Raw genomic sequence first — 19812 nt, 5'->3', positions numbered from 1 at the left:
TAGGGTTAACCTTTTTTTAAAAAAAAACTTTGAGTAAGGAACATAAATTTATATTTGATTTAGGTATTTCTTTTTTGAGGTTTTTGAAACGTAAAGACTTTCTACTGAGGATTTAATTAACGTGTATGGTGCCGATGGGGGGCTTCTTTCTCTCTTTTTTCAGCAAGCATCCTTAGCAATGTTGCTTTTCATATTTCCAAACGTGAATTCTTCTTGCATCCCTCGGTGTTATCTCACTACAAGTTGTATTTACTTTTCAAGCGAGGTCATTAGTCAGCTGACTCACTCCGTAGTACCTGGAAAAAGACACAGTTTGCCAGTATATCAATTCTGAGAGCTTCCTGGAAAGAAAGGCTTGCCCCGTTTTCCTTCCTTCCTTCCTTTGAATTTGGCAGCTAAGAGGCCGTGAAGGTAACTTGGCAAAGCACTTGTCTTAACTGCTAGCTTTAATTTCAGTCATTAAATTCTAAACTGAATGGTTGTAATGCAGCTGCAAATGATAGGCTGAATCAGAAAGCAGTTGCAGTAACTCTAATGAGATTGGGTTTGTTTTTCATCCCATTGGAAAGAACTTACCACGATTTGCTTCTGGTCAGGCCAGAACTCTTTTGCCACAGGGACTAGTTTAAGCATTGCTTATTCTATGTGCATTTCTTGAATACTAATTCCTGCAGTCCTTATATTCAGAAAGTATAATATTCCATTGAATTCATTGTTCAGTCGCTTCTGATTCTTTGAGACTCAGTGGATATTATTTTCCCCAGATTGTTTCTCAGTACTGTTTATTCGAGTTCTTGTAAGCGTAAGCTGGATCTTCAGTGAAGGTATCTAGCCCCTTGTCTTCTGTCAGCCTCTTTCTGAATCGCCTTCAGTTTTTCCAAGTATTAGCATCTTCTCCAATGACTTTTGGGGTTACTGTCAAGTAAAATAGGGTTGTAGTCTTAGTCACTGAAGGGAGCTTAACTGAACTTAATCCTTAATATTATGTCCGCCTCTTCCGATTTAGAACAATAGGTGTGGAAGGAGCCATTTCACAATGGAGTTCAAATCCTTGTTTAGTGCAGAAACCTGAATTTAAGCAGCTCCTGCTTCATGCTATCCAGCAAAAGGTATCCCCACCTACCTAGAAGATTGGGTACACTGCTGAACTGCTCTTACAGTTAGCATTGGGCTGGGAAAAATGGGACTTATGTTCAACACATCTGGAAATCATCACACTGGAAAAGATGTCCTAAGGCACACATACTTGAGAGTAAGATCCTTTAAATATTATATAAATAGACATTGACAGGATTTTGCTGTAAGTTAACATGGTTTTAAAATGGTTTGGATGATCCTTATGACCAGTGTTTCTCAACCACTGGCTGGAGAATTCTGGGAGTTGAAGTCCACACATCTTAAAGTTGCCAAGGTTGAGAAACCCTGCTTATGACAGTAGTGTATGGTGAGATTCAAGTGTCTTACACTGTGGAATCACTACAAACGTAAGGGCAGTTCTTTTTTCTACAAAGATTAGGGTTTTTAAAGTTGTTGCATCATCTTTACAAATAAAAGGTAGATGATTTTTTAAAAAGAACTGGCTTGAATTTTTCACATCTAATAATATCATTTTGCATGTTTATTACTTTATTTTCTGTGTATGTTTTCATTTTTTGTAATTATTTTCCCATTCATGCAGATTCATCCATTAGGATAGGAAATTACTAATGTTCAGTCAATTTGGCTTTGGGTTTAAATTAGTTTTCTTAGTACTGTTCTCTGCGCAGAAAATTCTTTTTAGTAATACATATTTCTGGATTCCAGTAGCATACTAAAAAAAGTTTTCTTAGCAAACAAAACATGAATGTTTAGATATGTACACTGAATTCCTAGAGCAGCTATAATTTTATTTAAGCACACAGAGGCTAATAAAGATGTGTGAATATTCACTTTCGTGACTGAAAGATGAATAAACCAAGCCTCTGAATCAAATCAGATGTTTCAAATTCAGTTCAGATGACTTCTATACATGTGCAAGAACACTTTTTTCCTTAATTGGAAGCCCAAATCAAATCAGTATGATTATATGTTTAAACTGAATTATCAGTTTTCCCAATCATATTGAGAATTCAAATTGGATTTTGCCTGATTTACTGACTACTCATTTGGAATTAATTGGGATATTTAATTTACTATTCAGAAACTTGCCTTTTACAAATCTTCAAGTGCTGCTGTTGGTTAATCAGCGGTAGACAACATTCATTTTGCATGTGATATGGATTTCTTTTTTTGATCACTTCCTATAGCTTAAGATGCGGTTATAGGGCCTTGAAATCTGATTCCAGACCTGAGCTCACTATGTTGGTTGATTCATGGATCAGATTTATACATATATCTTCAGAAAACAATGATCTTACAACTTGCCCCAGTCAAATGGATGGTCACTATGCCTTTGATGTCCTGAATTCATCCATGTATCCATGGACAACCACCACCACCACCAAAAATTCCCACCCACTTTTTGCTATGTAGTTGGTAACCCTAACCCTAACCTGAGATTAGGAGTTAATTTAGTTTCCCATAGGAAAATATTCACATAAAAGAATAAGGGGGCTGGCATCAGAGATGGAGTCTTAAAATTACCAGACAAACTGTGAAAAAGAACTGGGAGAGAGAACTGGAACAGAGATGTAATGGCTGGTGGTTAAGATGGATCTAGAAAAGCTCTGACTTTTGAAGATTGACTATTGGTTTTAGAAAGAGCAATGATAGCTGCTAAACCTGAAATGGACTGGATTACATGAGAAGCAGTTTATTTAATAAAGGTGGGGGGAACAGTCTGAAGTGCTGTTTTGCAGTGAGTTTGCTATCAGGTTCTGAGAACCCACAGGAAACCTCAGTCACAATGCAGAACAAAAGGAAGTTACATTATCCGAAGGTGGATGTACGTCTTCGCTATTTCCTGTAACACAGTGTTTAATTGTTAGGGTGACAATGCACACAGTGAAGGGAATTCCTTCAAGATATTTGTGTGTACTTCTATACTGAACAGTAATCTGTGATTACCTTTAATATTGGTACTAATTTTAGTTTTTTTAGAAGCATCAGAAGAGAAAAGAGTTCACATAAAGTTTAGATTCCTTCTTTATTGTGTTCTTGGTATATGCAACAATTCAAGCACTGATCACGGTTGCTCAGGAGATTGATCTATATCCCCAAAGCAGGAAATGTATGATCTGGGCTGACAACAGAATTGTTCTGCACATGCATAAATATGCACATTAGCTATTACATCCCTGACATTTTAAGGATGTGTAACCATTAGGAATTGGGTTCTTATACCATTAAAAGAAAGGTGGGCATTCCACCTTTTTATTTATTCCACCTTTCCACCTTCTACTGGATACTTTTCAACATTAACACTTTGAGCTTGGCAAGCATAAATAGATCTAGCTCTAACTGAAATTTTTGTATCTGCTACACACACAGACACACAAACATCATATAGAAATGGCAGGCTAGACAACTGTAACCTAGACAGTGAAGTCAAGGAAACATTATACAAGGTGACAAAGGCATACCACTTCTAAATTGTTGCTAAAAAACTACATGGATGTGTCCATGAAATCCCCAGGATTCAAAGTTGACTCGAAGGTGAATTTATGTATATATAATTAACACTTTTTAAACTAGGAACATAATATATAAATTGCAAACCATCTTAGCATAATCAACATGTCTCATATAATGCAATGAGAAGTAGAATTAGAAGGGGCTGTTTAAGCCATTGACGCCAACCCTCTGCTCAGTGCAAGAATACAAATTCAAGCATCCCCAACAGGGGGCTGTTTGGTCCCTTCTTCAACACACCCACTGAAGGGGAATCTACCATCTTTCTTGATAATTCATTCCACTGCTTTTCCTGTTGGGAGTTTTTTATAACATTGAAGGAGAATCTGATTTCCTAGCATGTGAATCCATAAATTCCACATCCTCCAATGTGGAATGGTAGAAAACAGGTCTTGACCTTCTTCTGCATGATGCCCTTTTAGGTATTGAAGAATGCTTTCATGTCCCCCTAAGTGTTTTCTTTTCAAGCTTATACAAGTCCATCTGCTTCACCCTCTACTCATTGGGCTTAACTTACAAAGCCTTGAACTTCCTTGTTGCAGTTTCCCAAACTTGTTCTAGTTTCTGTGAATCCTTTGAACTATGGTAGCCAGAATTGGACATGGTACTTGAGGTATGATCTGAGCAAAGCAGAATAATATGAAGCTGTTACTTCCCATAATTTGAGAACAATGTCTCTGTTGATGCAGTTTAAAATAACATTACCCTTTTCTGTAACAGCATCAAACTGCTGACTCATATTCCGCATGCAATCAACTACTCTTTCAAGATGCTTATTATCACAAAGCCAGATAAAGAGTATAGTTTACCTGTACGTATGACTTTTCTTTCCTCAGTGAATGACATTGCCTTTATTTATATTAAATTTTGTTTTGTTACCGCTAGTGTATTTGCATCAAGAACATTCTAATTTTTATTTCTGTCATTTAGAGTATTAGTTATTCCACCCAATTCTATGTTATCTGCAGATTTGATGGCATTCTACTCATGCTTCATTCAAGCCATAGTAAAAGTATTGAAGAGTAGAGTGTCCAGGTATAAACTTGGTAGCACCCCATTCAATAGTGTATATCTCTCCAGTTTGATTGCAGAGCACTCTCTGAGTACAATTTTTGGCATCCAATACATACTTAACTAGCTCGTTAATTAGCACATCATGATATATTTTTTCAAATAAGCTAACAACATTCCTATATTCTAAAGATGAGTCTGGCAAGACTTTTTCCTACCAAACCCATGCTGATTTCTGGCGATTATTGCAGTTGTTTTCAAGGTGCTTATAAATAAATCTCTTTATGATCTGCTTTCGAATCTTCTCAGGTATCAATGTCAGACTGATTGGTTTGTGGCTTCCTGGATCTTCCTTTCCTGCATTTTGGAAAAGGGCATGGGCATCCTCAGGCTCCTGCTGTTTTCATCACAATGACAAAGATAGCATTATGTTGTCCCACCACAAGCTCTACCCCTTTGGAGTTCGCAGCATGAACATAAGGGTGGGTCTTGCCTCATGATGTCACACTGCTGCGTCGTCAGACTAACTTGTTTGATTCCCACTCTGCAGATATCACTGAAGATAGGAACCACATTTGCTACCTTCAGGTCATCTGGCACTTCATTCTTCACCCATTCTTTAGTCTTTTTCAAAGACAATACATAACATTTCATCCAGGCTATTAGCTATTAACTTCAATATGCTAGAAGGCAATTTGTTTGGCTCTGGAAATTTACACTCATTAAAGAGTTTAAAGAGGCAGCATTTTTACAGTTTTAAGCTTCCAATGTGCACTTTTCCTCTTTCTACCTCTGCTATATCTTCTTTTTTGTTTTCAAATCATCTGTAGCTTTCATGTAGCCACTTTATCATGTTAGCCTCTGCTCAGTATGCATCCCCTGGGCATTTCTTTCTCCCTAATGTTGAATTTCTGGAAGTAATGCGAATTGTTCCTCAGCAGCAAGAAATAAACTTGCTGAGTTATGTATTCTCAAAGCAGAAACCGTCACTTTTAGGAGAGGAACACTGATTTAAAATGGCCTGGAAATGCTTAGTAAGGACTAGCAGAATGGTAATTTCATGCCCTGAAGAGCAGAATGAGTACATGTGTTTTAAAAATACATTCATGAAATGTGTATCTTATACATAAAGACAAAATGTAAATAATTGTTACACTCAGTTCTTGAAACAGCCATGACATTTTTTAAAAAAACCACCTCCCCTCTCCCCCCCCCCACTTTTTTTTTTAGGTGGACTGCATTTCTTCTGATGAAGTTTCACTAATGGCTTGACATCTGCAAATCAAACAGAATTCTCATTATGGAACATACAGATGGTATGGATCTGAACTTCATCTTAATTGAAAGTCAAGCAGTTCCATTGTTAAGTAAAATTTATATTTCACTAAAAACAACACAAAAACACTTTCACATTTGAAAGATCCCTGCCAAAGTGTGGGGACATTTTACATATTCATCTGTGTTCAGATTCTATCTGTGCAATGGCAGAAACTGGTATGTACTATAGAAAGGAAATATTTCTGAATGGTGGCCATTAATAATAGCTTCTGATAAATGATTGGAAATTAGGAAGATGGGACTTTCAGCTTTACAGATTTATCAGACTGCTTTTTGCCATCTTTGCCTTTCCCTTCGGTCTGTGGAAAGAGACCCAAGTTCATAAATTCTAACCAAAAAGAATTCAGGTAGGAGATCCAGACAGCATTTCAGATAAAAATGTTGGAGAAGATTTCCCAGATGAAGTTGGCAGAACTGTGTTTTGTGAATGGATAGTCTTTAAACAAAAATAGGCATGTTAACGTATTAACAACATTAAGCACCAATGCCAGCTTTGTTTTCATTGTGAAGAGCAGTTGTGGGGTTGTTCTTATTGAGATTGGGACAATGGTGAGGTCAAAAGAATAGAATCCCTCATATTAACTATTTTTTTTACTATGGTATACTTATTTGTACACAGACACAGACTTATCCCCAAACAACATCAAGAACAGTTTGGCTTTGAATTAATAAAATGATTAAATTCAGCCCTATTATAGTATTCCTTTCATTCATCTATTTGGGAAGAAATTTAACTTTTTGTACTTGGTATTCAAAAGAACATATCAAAGAGCCCAGAATAAATTATGCAGTGAAGTCTATTTAGCAAGAGTTGCTCTTAGAAGACCATTAAAATATGCCTAAATAGTATTATCTATTTAGCGTTATACCCAGCCTTTGTAGACTAAACAAACATCTGGGAATATGCCATCTTGTGTGCCCACTGAAACAGTCCTACATTTTAAAAAGAGCAAGGCTGACATAGAAAGTATTTTTTCTTTCTTTTTGGACTACTGTTAAGTCCATGCCAGTAAGGACTAGTCACGGTTAGAAAACATGTTGGAAAATGCATTATCAGCGCTGTAGTAGTAAAGATTTCATATATACAGTATTAGAATCATGCAGCTTTTAAAGCAGATCTGTAATGCAGTCTGCAGAAGCTGTGGTTTACATAATTATCAATTAGAGTGATGATTTAGCAAATTCCCGAGGACTTACAGTGGAACAATTATGTCTGCAGTCACAGAAAACAAGTTTATATATTTTCACATCCCTCTTTAGGATGGCATCTTCTAGCTGACTCCACAGAGATGTCTTGGATGACAAATTGCCAGCCATTCTTTCCCCTTTTGCCTTGTGGATGGAGACTAACTGCACAGTGATTTAATGAAACTGCCTTGTAGTTGTGCCGGGAGCTACAGCCAGCATTGCAATAAAAAAGTTATGCATACTGATGAAGGCTGATTTTCATCAGTGCTGAAATAGGTCTGTGTTGCTGCAACCTTAGAGACAGGCAGAACTGGGGGAAACCAATACGATGACTTCAGCTTAGCATATTTAACTCTCCTTGTCTTGTATTTATTTTTCATTTTTTATATCCTGCCTTTCCTCCAAGGAACTAAGAACAACATTTTTAGTGCATCAAACTTCCTTTGAATGAAACATGATAAACTCAAAAAGGTCAGCCTGTGTGCACAATGTTATTGAGTCAAGACCAATACATATCCTGTTCCTTCCTTCTAGCCTGTCCTTAGAACCAGATCCTTAGACTCGTGTAACTTCTGCAGTGAAATCCTAGAAATAAGAATGATGCATGATAAGGATATGGGTTGTTTCTACATAAAGGGTGTTGATGTCCAGTCAGAACAGAAATAATGATGGCTTTATAGAATTGTCCCATCTTCAAGCCAACAGCTATACAGTATTACAACTGTATAGAGAACTGTATAGTTCTCTATACAGTTAGTACAGTTCTAAAAAGAGAAGAATCTTACCTAAATATTGTTCCTAGATAGTTAAGTTTGCCTTCAACTATTTATATGTATCAGGAAGAGTGAACATGGATAATAATCAGATTTCTAGAGGTTTTTTTATTAACATCTTTTGTAAATTAAAGCTTCTACTTTTGTTTCCATTTTTGTTTTATGTTAGCAGATAACTGGGCATCAAAAGCAGAGGATAAAGATCCACCCCAAAGCCCCTATTCTGTTGAAACTCCCTATGGTTTCCATTTAGACCTTGACTTCCTGAAGTATGTTGATGACATTGAAAAGGGAAATACTATCAAGAGGATTCCAATCCGCCGGAAAACAAAACATCCCAAATTTAGCACTCTGCCTCGGAACTTTAGCCTTCCAGAAAATGGATCCAAAGCTTATTCATCCTCCTTAAACAAGAGTTTCCTTACACAGAGGAAGACCTCTTTAGGGGCAGAGGGGAGCTTGTCCCTAGTCACACCCACTGACTTGTCGTCATTTTCACCTCTTCCCCAAGAACCAAGCTACAGAAAGAAAGCCCCACTAATAGAGACTGTCAAACAAGATCCTCTTCACTTTGAGGAGGAGATTGCCAGTTGCAAAGGAAGGCCTCAGCTTCTGAGGGCATCTAGTATGCCTGCCAAACTTCCACCAGTTCAGAATTTAGAAGAAGAAACTCATCAAGCAGTTTTTCTGCCTTTGGGATTTATTCAGTCTTCCAATGGAAATGGTTTAGACCTTGATTTTAGCCCTGCAAAAAAATCATCAGAGTTAAATAGTTCCAAAAGATATTCATTACCTCCTCCTGAAAATCTAATACATATGAAAGAGCAAAGTAAAGCCATCCAGGATTCTGAGAAATGTCCAGGACTACAGAGGGAAGCTCAGCTTATGCTAGACCAGCAACAGACAGAGCTTCCTAAGGAAATAATGCAACTCAGTGACCCACAGCAAAGCCAACATCTAATTTCTCAGGAATTGCTTGCAGTTGTTGAGAGTGGAGAAGAAGAATGTCATGCAACAGAGGTAATTATATGTCCATCATCAATTCAGAGTGGATTGGCCCCTACCAGTACCCCAGAACACATGTTTATAAAACAGTCACAGGAGGAAATAGAACTTAACATATGTGAGACTGTTACAGAAGAAGTAGAGGAAGAGGATGGAGTTACACATCTTAGCACTAGAGAGGTGGAAAAAAATGTAGAACTTGAGCCTTTTCTTCTTGAAGGTCCCAGCAATATAATAGCCTTACAGCAGCATATTGCCATTCTGGAGAAGCAGCTGAGTAACAAAACGGAAGAACTTGAGCAGATCCGAATAGTTTTGAAGCAACAGGATCAAGAAATCAAAGCAAAAGAGAGAAGCATTGAATTGCTAGCAAGTTCTAAAGCTCAACTGGAAAAGAAACTCTGTGGGGAGAATATCAAAGAAATTAAACCATACATGCAGGCCAAAAATGCCCCCCAGTTCCTTGATGCTGCTGTGAATACGGAACACGTGCATGAAAAGGTAGCACATGAAAAAGGGATTGCTCTAAGCATCGCTGAGCTTGTGGAACCTTTAGGAGGTGATGACTATGAAGCTGATGATAAAAAAGTAGAAATATGTAAGGAGTTGAGTGCTGAGATATCAAGTGTTTCTGATGATGATGGAGGAAAAGATAACCCTACTTTTCAGAGAAACAAGGAAGGAGGAAGAATTGCTCAGGGCAGTGATTGTTCCATTGTTGAACCAAGCTATAGTGAGCTACATGTTGATAATGAGAACAATAAGGCAGAAAAAAACACTCTGACTGCTCAGTTCTCTGTTCCTCATGGAGAAAATGGTTCTGGTCCCAAAACACATGACTCAAAGGCAAAAGGAATGGAAATTGTTTTTCAAGAAGATTTTAAGCAAGATCAGGAGGAGCAGAATCATCCAGAAGCAAAGGAATCACCTGCAGATCCCATTGTGAGCCAATATATTAAAAAAATCCAGGATCTTTTACAAGAGCAGTGGATATGCCTAGAACATGGGTATCCAGAGCTAGCCAGTGCAATAAAACAACCTGCCTCAAAGCTCAGTTCCATCCAGAATCAACTTGTTAATTCTCTGAATTTGCTGCTCTCTGCCTACTCAACACGAACACCAACAGACCAAGAGAATTCCAACACACAGTATCAACAGTTGGGTAAATAGTTTTGGCAAAGCCAGTCTTTCATTATCTTACACTGATGTTAGTCAGGGGTTGCACCACTTGAAAAACATTGAATAAAATAAACATAATTGCTGTTTCAAAATAAAAAGTTAAAATTAAAATATTTATATTCATTGATACATTTTTTAAATGAAACATAGCTTAATGTACTGTCCATACCTTCTTTGGGGTTCTCTGGAAGAATCCCAAAGAAGGTATGTACTAAGAGCCTGGGCTCCCACTATTCCAAGTTAAAATTTAAAAATACATTTTGTTATGACTTATAAAGAAATAGGATCTAATATTACTTAAATGCATAATATATTTTTCATTTAATTTATCTCTGTATAAATAAGGAATATAAACTGTCATGGGTAACATCTTCTTTATAGGGATGATCTCACTTTCCTAGGAAAAGGTGATGAGAAGTAATCCCTACAATCTAGCTTTTGTTGTTCATAGCGATTCTTACTCCTCTTTCTGTCCCAAACTTCTCTAATTTGGAGTTTTCCAAATGTTGGGACCACAGCTTTCAGAATTCAAAGCAGGTAGGGTCAGCAGTAACATGATCTGGTTCCTTCTAGGTATGAGGTCATGCTGATTAGGAATTCTGGGAATTGTAGTCTCAACATCTCTAGTTCTTGAGGAAGCACCCAGTTCTAGTCCATCTCCAGTACAAGATGCATTGTCATTCATTTGTCAACAGAAGATTTGATTTCTTTTTATTTTTCTGCCACTATCATGGCTTAATGAAGCAGATGGAAGCAAGATCTAAGATGAGCATCACTGTAGAATTTAATTTGCCAGTTCTGGGACTGGCATTTAGTCATGTCTCACACAAGGTAAATGCCACTTAGAATACCTACTTCCTGTTTCTGCAATTGTAATACCATAAAGGCTTCTTCTCCACACAGTAGTTCTAGAGAATCACTGGGTGCTACTATTGTTATGCTTGAGGTCAGCCAGACATTTTCCAATTAAGCCTGCTATTAATTAAGTGCAGCCACCAAACTCAGAATAGTAAAGAAATCCAGGAAATTTCTAGGAGGAAATCAACCTAACATATTTATAGGAAGTGTAAGAAGCAGTATTCTAAACTTCATTGGAATGAAACAATAATGACAAATGTACTTTCTCCAAAGCATATAGCATTTGTTTTCAAAGAATTGGAAATTATTAAGCCATCATAGATGCTATCCTGGTCTCAGCTGGGAAAAATAGTTGCCTGATACTATGATCATAAAATCCCAGGTTACTTGACAACTCTGTCACTAAGTGACATGGTCATAAAGCAGAAAATCATATGACCATGCTAACTTATGATGGCAGTTCCAGCAGTTCTGGTTGCCATTGTTAAGTGAATCACACACAGTCATTAAGCGAGATGTCACATGACCATGATTTGCGACTTTCTGACAGCTTCCCCATTGACTTTGCTTGTAGGAAACTAGCAGGGAAGGTCACAAATCACAATCACATGACCATGGGATGCTGCGACTGTCATATTTGTGTGCGGGTCGTCAAACACCCAAATTGCAATCATATGACCATGGGGACACTGTGACAGCCACAACTTCAAGGACTGGTCATAAGTCCGTCATTCAGCACTGTCAAAACTTTGAACAGTCGCTGAACAAGTGATTGTTAAATGAGGACTACCTGTACACATTTATAAGAAAAAGTATGAGTCAAATAACGTAAAATAAGCAAAAGTTATGATGGAGGGTTAGGTTTACAAACTCTGAAATATTAAATGTTTTTCAGATAGAACAAGAAATGTATACTATTTGGAATGCAAAAGATGCTCGCTGGGTACAAGTAGGGTTCATACGAGTCAGTAAGCCTGATCTTGAGTCTGTACCAGTCAGGGAAATCTGCCCTTTCACTCACTTATTCCAAGATTCCGAAATGTGGAAGTTGCATTCCACTGCATACAGACATATAGTCATACACAATATGATAGAAGTAGGTCAGTATTACAAAACTGATTCTATCATAAATATACTAGGATGACCACCACAATCAGCAGATATTTGAGAGCATTTCCCCTTGAGCTCCATGGCTGCTTCTCTCTGTCAAAGGGCAAAGCTTTGAATGTCACATAACTTGTCTTTGGCTTAAGATTGTGGCCTCATCTGTGGTCATGGACACTGCCGTCTACCAAGCTTATCTACGTAGAATGGGGAGGGAGCTCCACCTTGTGCTTTGCCTTAGGTAGCAAAATACCTTGGACCAGTGCCAGCTTTGCCACAATGCCCACTATAGTGCCCAAACTGTAAAGTGTTCCTGATCGGCCATGGGCAAACACTGACACCGATGCCTCTTGATTTAAATTAAGGACAATTGAAGTTTTACATGTGACAAACCTTACATTTAAACAGCAGCAGCAAATCCTGGTCACTCACAGTTTCTATTTTCAATCTCTTGTGATAATAGAAAAGCAACTGATAGTCCTCCTCTTCTTTCACACATTATTCACATTCTATTTTTTGGCATATTTTATCTGGGCTTTCTAGTTTGCTGTCTCAGTGTGTGACAATGGGACCTACTGAGCTCAATGTGGCTGACAAATAACATAGACCTTGGCAGTTTCAAAAATCTCAAATATATCCTCAGGCTTACACCTTAATGAGCAACAAGACAGAAAAAAGCCTTATTTGATTTCACAAACTTTTGTTCTCATAATTTACACAGTGTAAGATGACCTTTTTTCAAATGTATTGAAAGTTGACTCTTACACACTTCCACTCCATCTTTTAAAACTCCCTGTCAAATGTCTTCATTCAGTTTTCAATATTCAAAATGTGAATGTCGTTGCTTTTGTGCCTAAAATGACATCTCTCATAAAATGAAGATATTGACAGACTTGGTGGACCCTGAATGTTTTCAGATCAGAAAAATAATGAAGGGACAAAATCCTAAAAGTAAAGGCAAACTCCCCGAGTTGCCCAGTAAGAACAGAATGAGCTCGGGGCACTGTAGAATTCAGACTGGTCTCCCCTCCACAGTGAATGGACCACCGAGGATACGGTGGAAAAATCCTGAGAATTGGGAGAGGATTTTTATGCTGGATGCATCATCCCCAACCATTCAATTGTTTGATTAATGGTGCAGAATAGAGGAGGGAACACTGTCCTACTTTCCATCTCTATTCTGCCATTTTATATGCACAAGGTTTAAAGATGGGATAAAAGAAAGGCCATCGCCCATGCTACTTATTCACAATATAGTTTCCAGTGGCTTTGGAAAGTTCTGTGCCTTTTTCATATAAGGATATAGGTAGATTCTTGCCTGTTGTTCATTCTCTTTCTCCCTGTGTTTTCCTGCTTTTGCCATTTAACTGTTTTGGTGTTTGCTGATGTTTAATAAATAAATAAACATCAAGCTATATTTCTGCTAGCTGAACTGAATGGTGTGTGCTTGTTGTGATCTGGGTACAGGGATTAACTGGGAGCGTGCTGCGTGAAAATTAGCTTGGAACATTAAAGTAATTTTTCCAACATTTTAGGCCATCTAACATGATTCTAGAACCTCTACAAAAGAATGGTGCATATGTGGTGATGCTAACAAGTATGTTGCCATCTCCACTTGTTAAACACAGTATAATCAATCCTATCACACGTGATACACAGCAAAATCAGAAACATTTTAGTAAAATTGGAAAAGATCTTCTGGGATGAATAGGGACTATCCAGAGTTCAGAAAGTGACCCATTTGAAGATTCTCAGTGTGATGAAGAGGTAGGTCCTCTTACAGTCTTTTCCACTAGCTTGGGCTGATAGGAGTTAAAATCCAAAATATTTGGGGAAACCAGGTCGCTTGCATTTGTCTTAAGATGTTAAACTGCCCAAGTAGCTATTCCTGTGTTTCAGAGGAAACTATACAGGATGGAAAAAGGTTACTAATACTGAAAGAAAATTATGCACAAAGTTTGTAATTTGAGTAGAAAGTTTTAGATTTCAGAACTTAAAAACATGTAGATACATTTTAAAGGAAACACAGTCTTAATTTGTGTTAATAATTTAAAGTCACAATTCATTAGCCCAATTCAGTAATCCTTTGGCAAGCAGAACCAATAACCAATTTGTCATATTGAGACCCAGTGCTCCAGCATGGAGATAAGCAAACTAATTCCTTCCAGATGTTTTGTACTGCTATAGTCACTAGTTTCATTTTTCCCCAGATTAGGCTAGCATAGGTAGCCCCATGTAGCTCACACAGTGCTTCCGAATAGAAGTGCCCAGACAATACAGCCCAAATGGTTACAAACAAACCAAAAGTATATTTTAGCAAAAAGTACTACTATTAGCATTTCATACTGAATGAGAACTCTGGTAGTCTTTTTCATTGTGGTCTATCTGGAATACCACAGAGTAGTTGCCCTGGTACTGCAGTAGATAATTCTCCATCTGGAGTAGATATAGCTCAAGGAATTTACTTGGCAGCATTGATAGACAAGATGATGCCTTCCTGGGGTGCCTTAGACTGATCATGGGACAACATCCTTCATTGAACTTGAAGGCAACAGGCCTGCATTGGAGTGTAGGCTGGGGTACATTCCATAGATAGCCTTGGCGTCTAATACCTCACTGCTGCTTAGTACCACTCCCCTATGCTTGCTAGTTGCCTTTCAGAGAAATGCTGTATGATGGCAACTGATGTTGTCTCAGCTGATTCTTTTCCTATTCACTTACAGCTCTTTATCAGCCAAACTGGAAAGGTGACTCAATTAAAAGTTAGCATGAGAACTGAGTCAGATCACCACTGCCAATTCAGGACAATGAGGAAACAAGGGGGATAACTTCTGTTTGCCACTCAAAGCATCTTCCATCTGAACATGCTGCTTCAAGACCAGTTTTGATTGATTGACATCAAGTCAGTGTTGACTCTTAGCAACCACACAGATAGATTTTCTCCATGATGATCTGCCCCTAGCCTGGTATTTCAGGTCTTCCAATGGTGCACTCATCGCCACTGTAACAGACCATCATCCTCTTCTCTTTCCTTCTACCTTTCCTAGCATTAGAGCCTTCTCCAGAGAGCTGGGTCTTCATATAATGTGTACAAAGTAGGACAATTGGAGCCTGGTCATGTGTACCTCTAGTGAAAACTCTGGGTTGATTTGTTTGATGATCCATGTGCTTATTTTCTTGACTGTCCACAATATTCTCAATTTGTGTTCTTATGATATCACAATTCTTTTTATGGTGGGAGTCCTCTTTAGCTGCCATAATATGTTTGTATGACTCACAATGGAGAACAGCATGGAAGACTTTTCTACCACATCTTCCGTGTTGGCCTGATACCTCCTCTACATGGGGAAGAATGTATGGTGGATGTATGAAGCCCTGTCCACCCATAAATATCCATCATGAGCATCTGTCATGGAAAAAAATGGGCATCAGAACTAAGCATTTGCAACATGTATATTAACATTAAGAAAGACAGGTGATTATAATGCTTTTTATGTTTTTGTCTTTTGAAAATTATTTCTAACAGAAATCTCTCCGAGTACAAGTCTGAAATCTATTATGAAAAAGAAAGACACTGGTTTGCACGAGGGAGGTAATGGCACCAAAAAGAACCTTCAGTTTGTTGGGGTAAATGGTGGGTAAGCATCAATGGACAAGACAAGATTGCCTTTTCATTTGTAATGCTTTGTTGCATGCGTACCAAAAACGATATGGACATGTCCGATTAAATGTAACTTCATTTATTCCTCTTCCATTCTAATGTTGATTAGATTGCTGTAAAAAGTTGGCAGGAAGCAATAAAAATGTAATTAATAGAACTCATATATTCCTGCTTCAACCATCATTGATTCTTTGCTTAGAGCTCAAGGACTAGATCAACCTAAATTTCAGAAAAGAAATGATAATCTTTCCAATGAATGAGTAATGGACTATGCAGTAAGCCTCAATACTGTATACCATACTGTTGCTACTTTATTACATACATTATGTATTATATACTTTATCGTACCTTACATACCTTATGCCATACTGCTATTGTATCTAGTCTGCAATTTGACCTACTTCCTCTTTGGATTTCTAAGCAGGGGCCCAAATAATTTTATGATGATTGTTTTCCCATTCTCTCTTACAAGCCACCTTTAAAAGAAATATGGGAGTTCTTGAACCTACTACTCAGAGGGCTGAAGTGTTGTGCAGTTTTAGACAACTACTATTATGGATTGCTTAGGGTGAAGTGCTGTCAACTTCCAGGAGGCTTAATAGTTCTTGGCTTTCAAGAACTGCACCTTTCTCCCTTGCTAGCCAAGTCCTTTCTCCTTTGCCATACTTCATCTCCATCCCTTGGTTCCAAATCCAAATAGACAATTTATTCCATAGCAATATTTTTCCCTGGAAAATTTAAAAATAAGGGTAAAGCAAGCATGTGGGGAGTCTGTAAGATTGATCACATGGAAAACTGAAATTTACTGCAATTGGCAACTGACTCAGTAAATTAGCAGAGTCAGGCTATTGATGGTTGAAGGGAGCTTATATGTGGCCACCTAGGGGCAAATGGCCATCTGTTTCTGTATTGATGTACTCAGGATTAATGCCTTCTTCCTCTTCCTTCCTAAGAAGCAAAACAGCCACTGCTGGAAAAGAGAAAGTTAGGCAAGGGCAAACATCAAGAGGGAGAAAAAGTATCTAGAGGTTAGATCTAATCTGCTAAAATAACTGCTAATGTAGGCACATGCAACACTAATGGACCTGGAGATCCTAGGCTGTATGCAGCACCCCAACCCCCTTTTTTACCTTTTAGATCCCTCTTTATCTACCTTACTAAAATTGGTTGCAGCCTCCTCCTAGTCACTGAAGCGTTAAGTGCAGTTTTGTCCCCCAAAAGATTGCTCACGCCTGGTTATGCCCCATCTCCTTTGTCATGAGTTCCGGCCCCTAGCAGATTATTCCAAGGATTACGTGGAATTCACCACAGGAAACATGCCCATTTCTGCACTAGACCATAGCCTGGTTTTATGTGAATGAGTTTCTGGAGTGGGTGCTCCCTCTTCCTCCCCCTCCTCCTCCCACATAATCACTAGGAAGAAATGAAAAGCATTTGCTTCTCTTTGCAGCTAAATGCAATTTTTTATTCTGTCTGGACACACCAAAAAAAGTAAACTTAAAATGGATGACTTGGGCTGTTTACAGAAACGAAATGCTAATCAAATTCTTCCTGAATCTGGATATAATAGATGATAGAAATCTGTTCCTTGTGATTTTACTAGAGTAAAGGGGTCTGGGGGAGGAATCAGGGAAGATATGTGCCCAAGGCATAACATACTAAGCCATAGTTTAGTGTGAACGGCAATAGCATTCTTTAAATTTGGGGGATAAGTCTTTGTAGAATAACTTCAGTCTGGTTCCATCTAATATCACCCATCCAATAATTGATTTGGTTCCTTCATTAACAAGTAGGCCCCATATATAATCTGGGAATCACAAATGTTATTGTCATAGTTGTGGAAACGTTTCAAATTATTTTAGCAGAATTAGCTGCCTACAAACACAGGTATGACTCAGTAAGCTATTGAATTACTGCTTAGGTTCAGACTTAAGTAAGTTAGTTGCCTAGACCAGATGAGCCTACTCACCAGATGAGGACTGGTGAAGTTGAAATTTTTGGTTCAAAAATTTGAAAGTGCACAGTACTGTGAATTATTACTCATAACGTTAGGATTACTGCTGTACCTAAATTGATTTTTTTAAATGCCATATAGCAACAAATTAGCAATGCACTGGGAGAAATCTATTTTTTCTTTAGTTAATTTCATTTTTAAATGTATCTCCATATCTAGTATCAGCCATATGAATCCTTACAGTCATAGCATCATCAAAAATGTGCAAAAAATGTTCAAGCAAGTATTCATTTCTTCATGAAGCAGTAAATATAAGCTAATTCCTTGGCTTGCTGTAAGATCCTCCTCACCCTTAAACCCTTTAATGCAACTCCTTACAGTTTAAAACAAATATCATCAAGACCATTCTGCTAATAACAATGAATTTGCAAATTCAGAATGATTGATACATTTATCCCTTTCGTTTAGTTACACTACATTTTGCAAAATTTCAAGAACAGCCTACTGCAGACAAACCGTTTTTAAAAAAGTAACTTATTGAAGTAGGAATTTAAGAGCATAATCAATGAGAAGAACATAGCCATGCAAGCACTAATGGTTTTAAAGTGCTCTGACATCTAGGCTATTTTGCTTTTAAAAAATGCACAAATGCCTACCAGTGGCTGCTTGTCTTGATCACTATCTGCTAGATGCAACATGCCTTGAATGCCGGCTGTTACAGAGCAACTGAGAAACAGGGCTACTCCCCCCCCCCCATGTTTCGAGTTATCTGAATGTATCTGGTTGACCTCTTTGTGGCATAGAATACTCATTTTTTCCCCAAAGCAAAATAACGTGTTATTCAAATATATGCTGCCAAATGCCTTTTCTATTTATTGCTCCATGGAAGCACTAAAAATGAATGTCAGGAATGCATAGATTAAAAGGGTGGATTTTTATTCAAGCTAAAATAGCAAGGTTGTTTTGATATCAGTGATAAATAACAGTGAGACAGATGCCAGTGATGTGTATTTCCATGTAGAACAGCCAGCTGTTTTTGTTTTTTTGTTTTATTTTAGCATTAGCAGTCAATGGAGGGCCTGTGTTCCCTTTCTGGGAATTACTTTATTCTGTCAGGAAGCATGGTAGCTGCACTTTTATGCTCATTTACTTGGAATTAACTGCCATTAAACTTAGGCTAAGTAAACCCTTGGTTGCACACATTGCTCTAAGTCATACTGTGATTTGTTTTGGTTTAGTATGTTGCATGAACTTAGCTACTGAGGTCTGTAAATTGTGATTACCAGCTTAGTGTGTTGTGTGAATCCAAGCAGTTGTGACTTATTCAACAACTGTGATTAGATAAGCCGTGGTTTTGGGCAGTGTGCAAACTCAGCCACAGAATGCCTCTGCTTAATGAGTAGTACGGCAAACTATTCTGAACAAGTTCTAGCCAAAATGTTACTGTCATTCCTATAATAGGATAATACCGTTCAAAATAGCTGCAAGCCAACCTAATTTGAGATACATTTTTTACTATTATAAGCAGTATAGAAATTGACCAAATTATAACCAAAGAACATGTGTATCAACTTCTTTGCATCCTAAAATTATATGGCTTGCAGAGGGTGGATTTTAGAGTTAAAGACATTTGGGGCTGACTACTTTTGTTCTTGACTTGCTTGTCAAAAGAGAAAGTTAAGTAATATCTGGTGTCCATATTCAGTTATGAAACCACATCCAGTGAAGATTCTAGTTGTGAAGAAAGCTCCTCTGAAGGTGATTCAGATAGTGAGATGGACAGAAAACATGGCAATGAAGAGCAAAGTTGGGGGGAAGATGTCAAAAAAGATGAACAAACAGCATCTGGAACTTCTCAAGGTGCAGAGAAAGATCGTGACCCAGAAAAACGAGAGGAAACCACAAAATCAACAATACAACATAAAGTTGAGAGGTAACTACAGCTTTCTCTACATTTGTATAACTACAACCTGTAACCAACCCATAACCGTTTGTGTTTGATAATATTATCTGTAAGTGTAACATATGATGAGAAAAATAATAATAATATCTGCATTTATTTGTAGAAATATTATAACAGTGAAGATATTATTTACTGATACTCTTTTGGGCAGATCTTGGATTTCATGCAG

At 37.8% G+C, this 19812-nt stretch overlaps 1 protein-coding gene across 3 annotated transcripts in view; it reads left to right on the top strand.

Moving 5' to 3' along the window:
* Nucleotides 1-19812, top strand: part of KANK4 (KN motif and ankyrin repeat domains 4) — a 56229-nt gene that overhangs the window by 21405 nt on the left and 15012 nt on the right. The window contains exons 1-5 of one of the 3 annotated variants that reach the window (XM_063298043.1): nucleotides 342-411; nucleotides 5851-5936; nucleotides 8089-10086; nucleotides 15592-15703; nucleotides 19386-19613. In XM_063298043.1, the coding sequence (XP_063154113.1) occupies nucleotides 5921-5936; nucleotides 8089-10086; nucleotides 15592-15703; nucleotides 19386-19613 (2354 nt within the window). In that variant the 5' untranslated portion in view covers nucleotides 342-411; nucleotides 5851-5920. Of the gene's footprint in view, nucleotides 1-341; nucleotides 412-5850; nucleotides 5937-8088; nucleotides 10087-15591; nucleotides 15704-19385; nucleotides 19614-19812 lie in introns of those variants that run through there. The other 2 variants (XM_063298045.1, XM_063298042.1) reach the window with 2 other exon arrangements.

The sequence above is a fragment of the Candoia aspera genome, chromosome 3 (genome assembly GCF_035149785.1).
Source record: "Candoia aspera isolate rCanAsp1 chromosome 3, rCanAsp1.hap2, whole genome shotgun sequence".
Classification (NCBI taxonomy): Eukaryota; Metazoa; Chordata; class Lepidosauria; order Squamata; family Boidae; genus Candoia; species Candoia aspera.
This window is presented reverse-complemented; position numbering and strand designations above follow the sequence as displayed.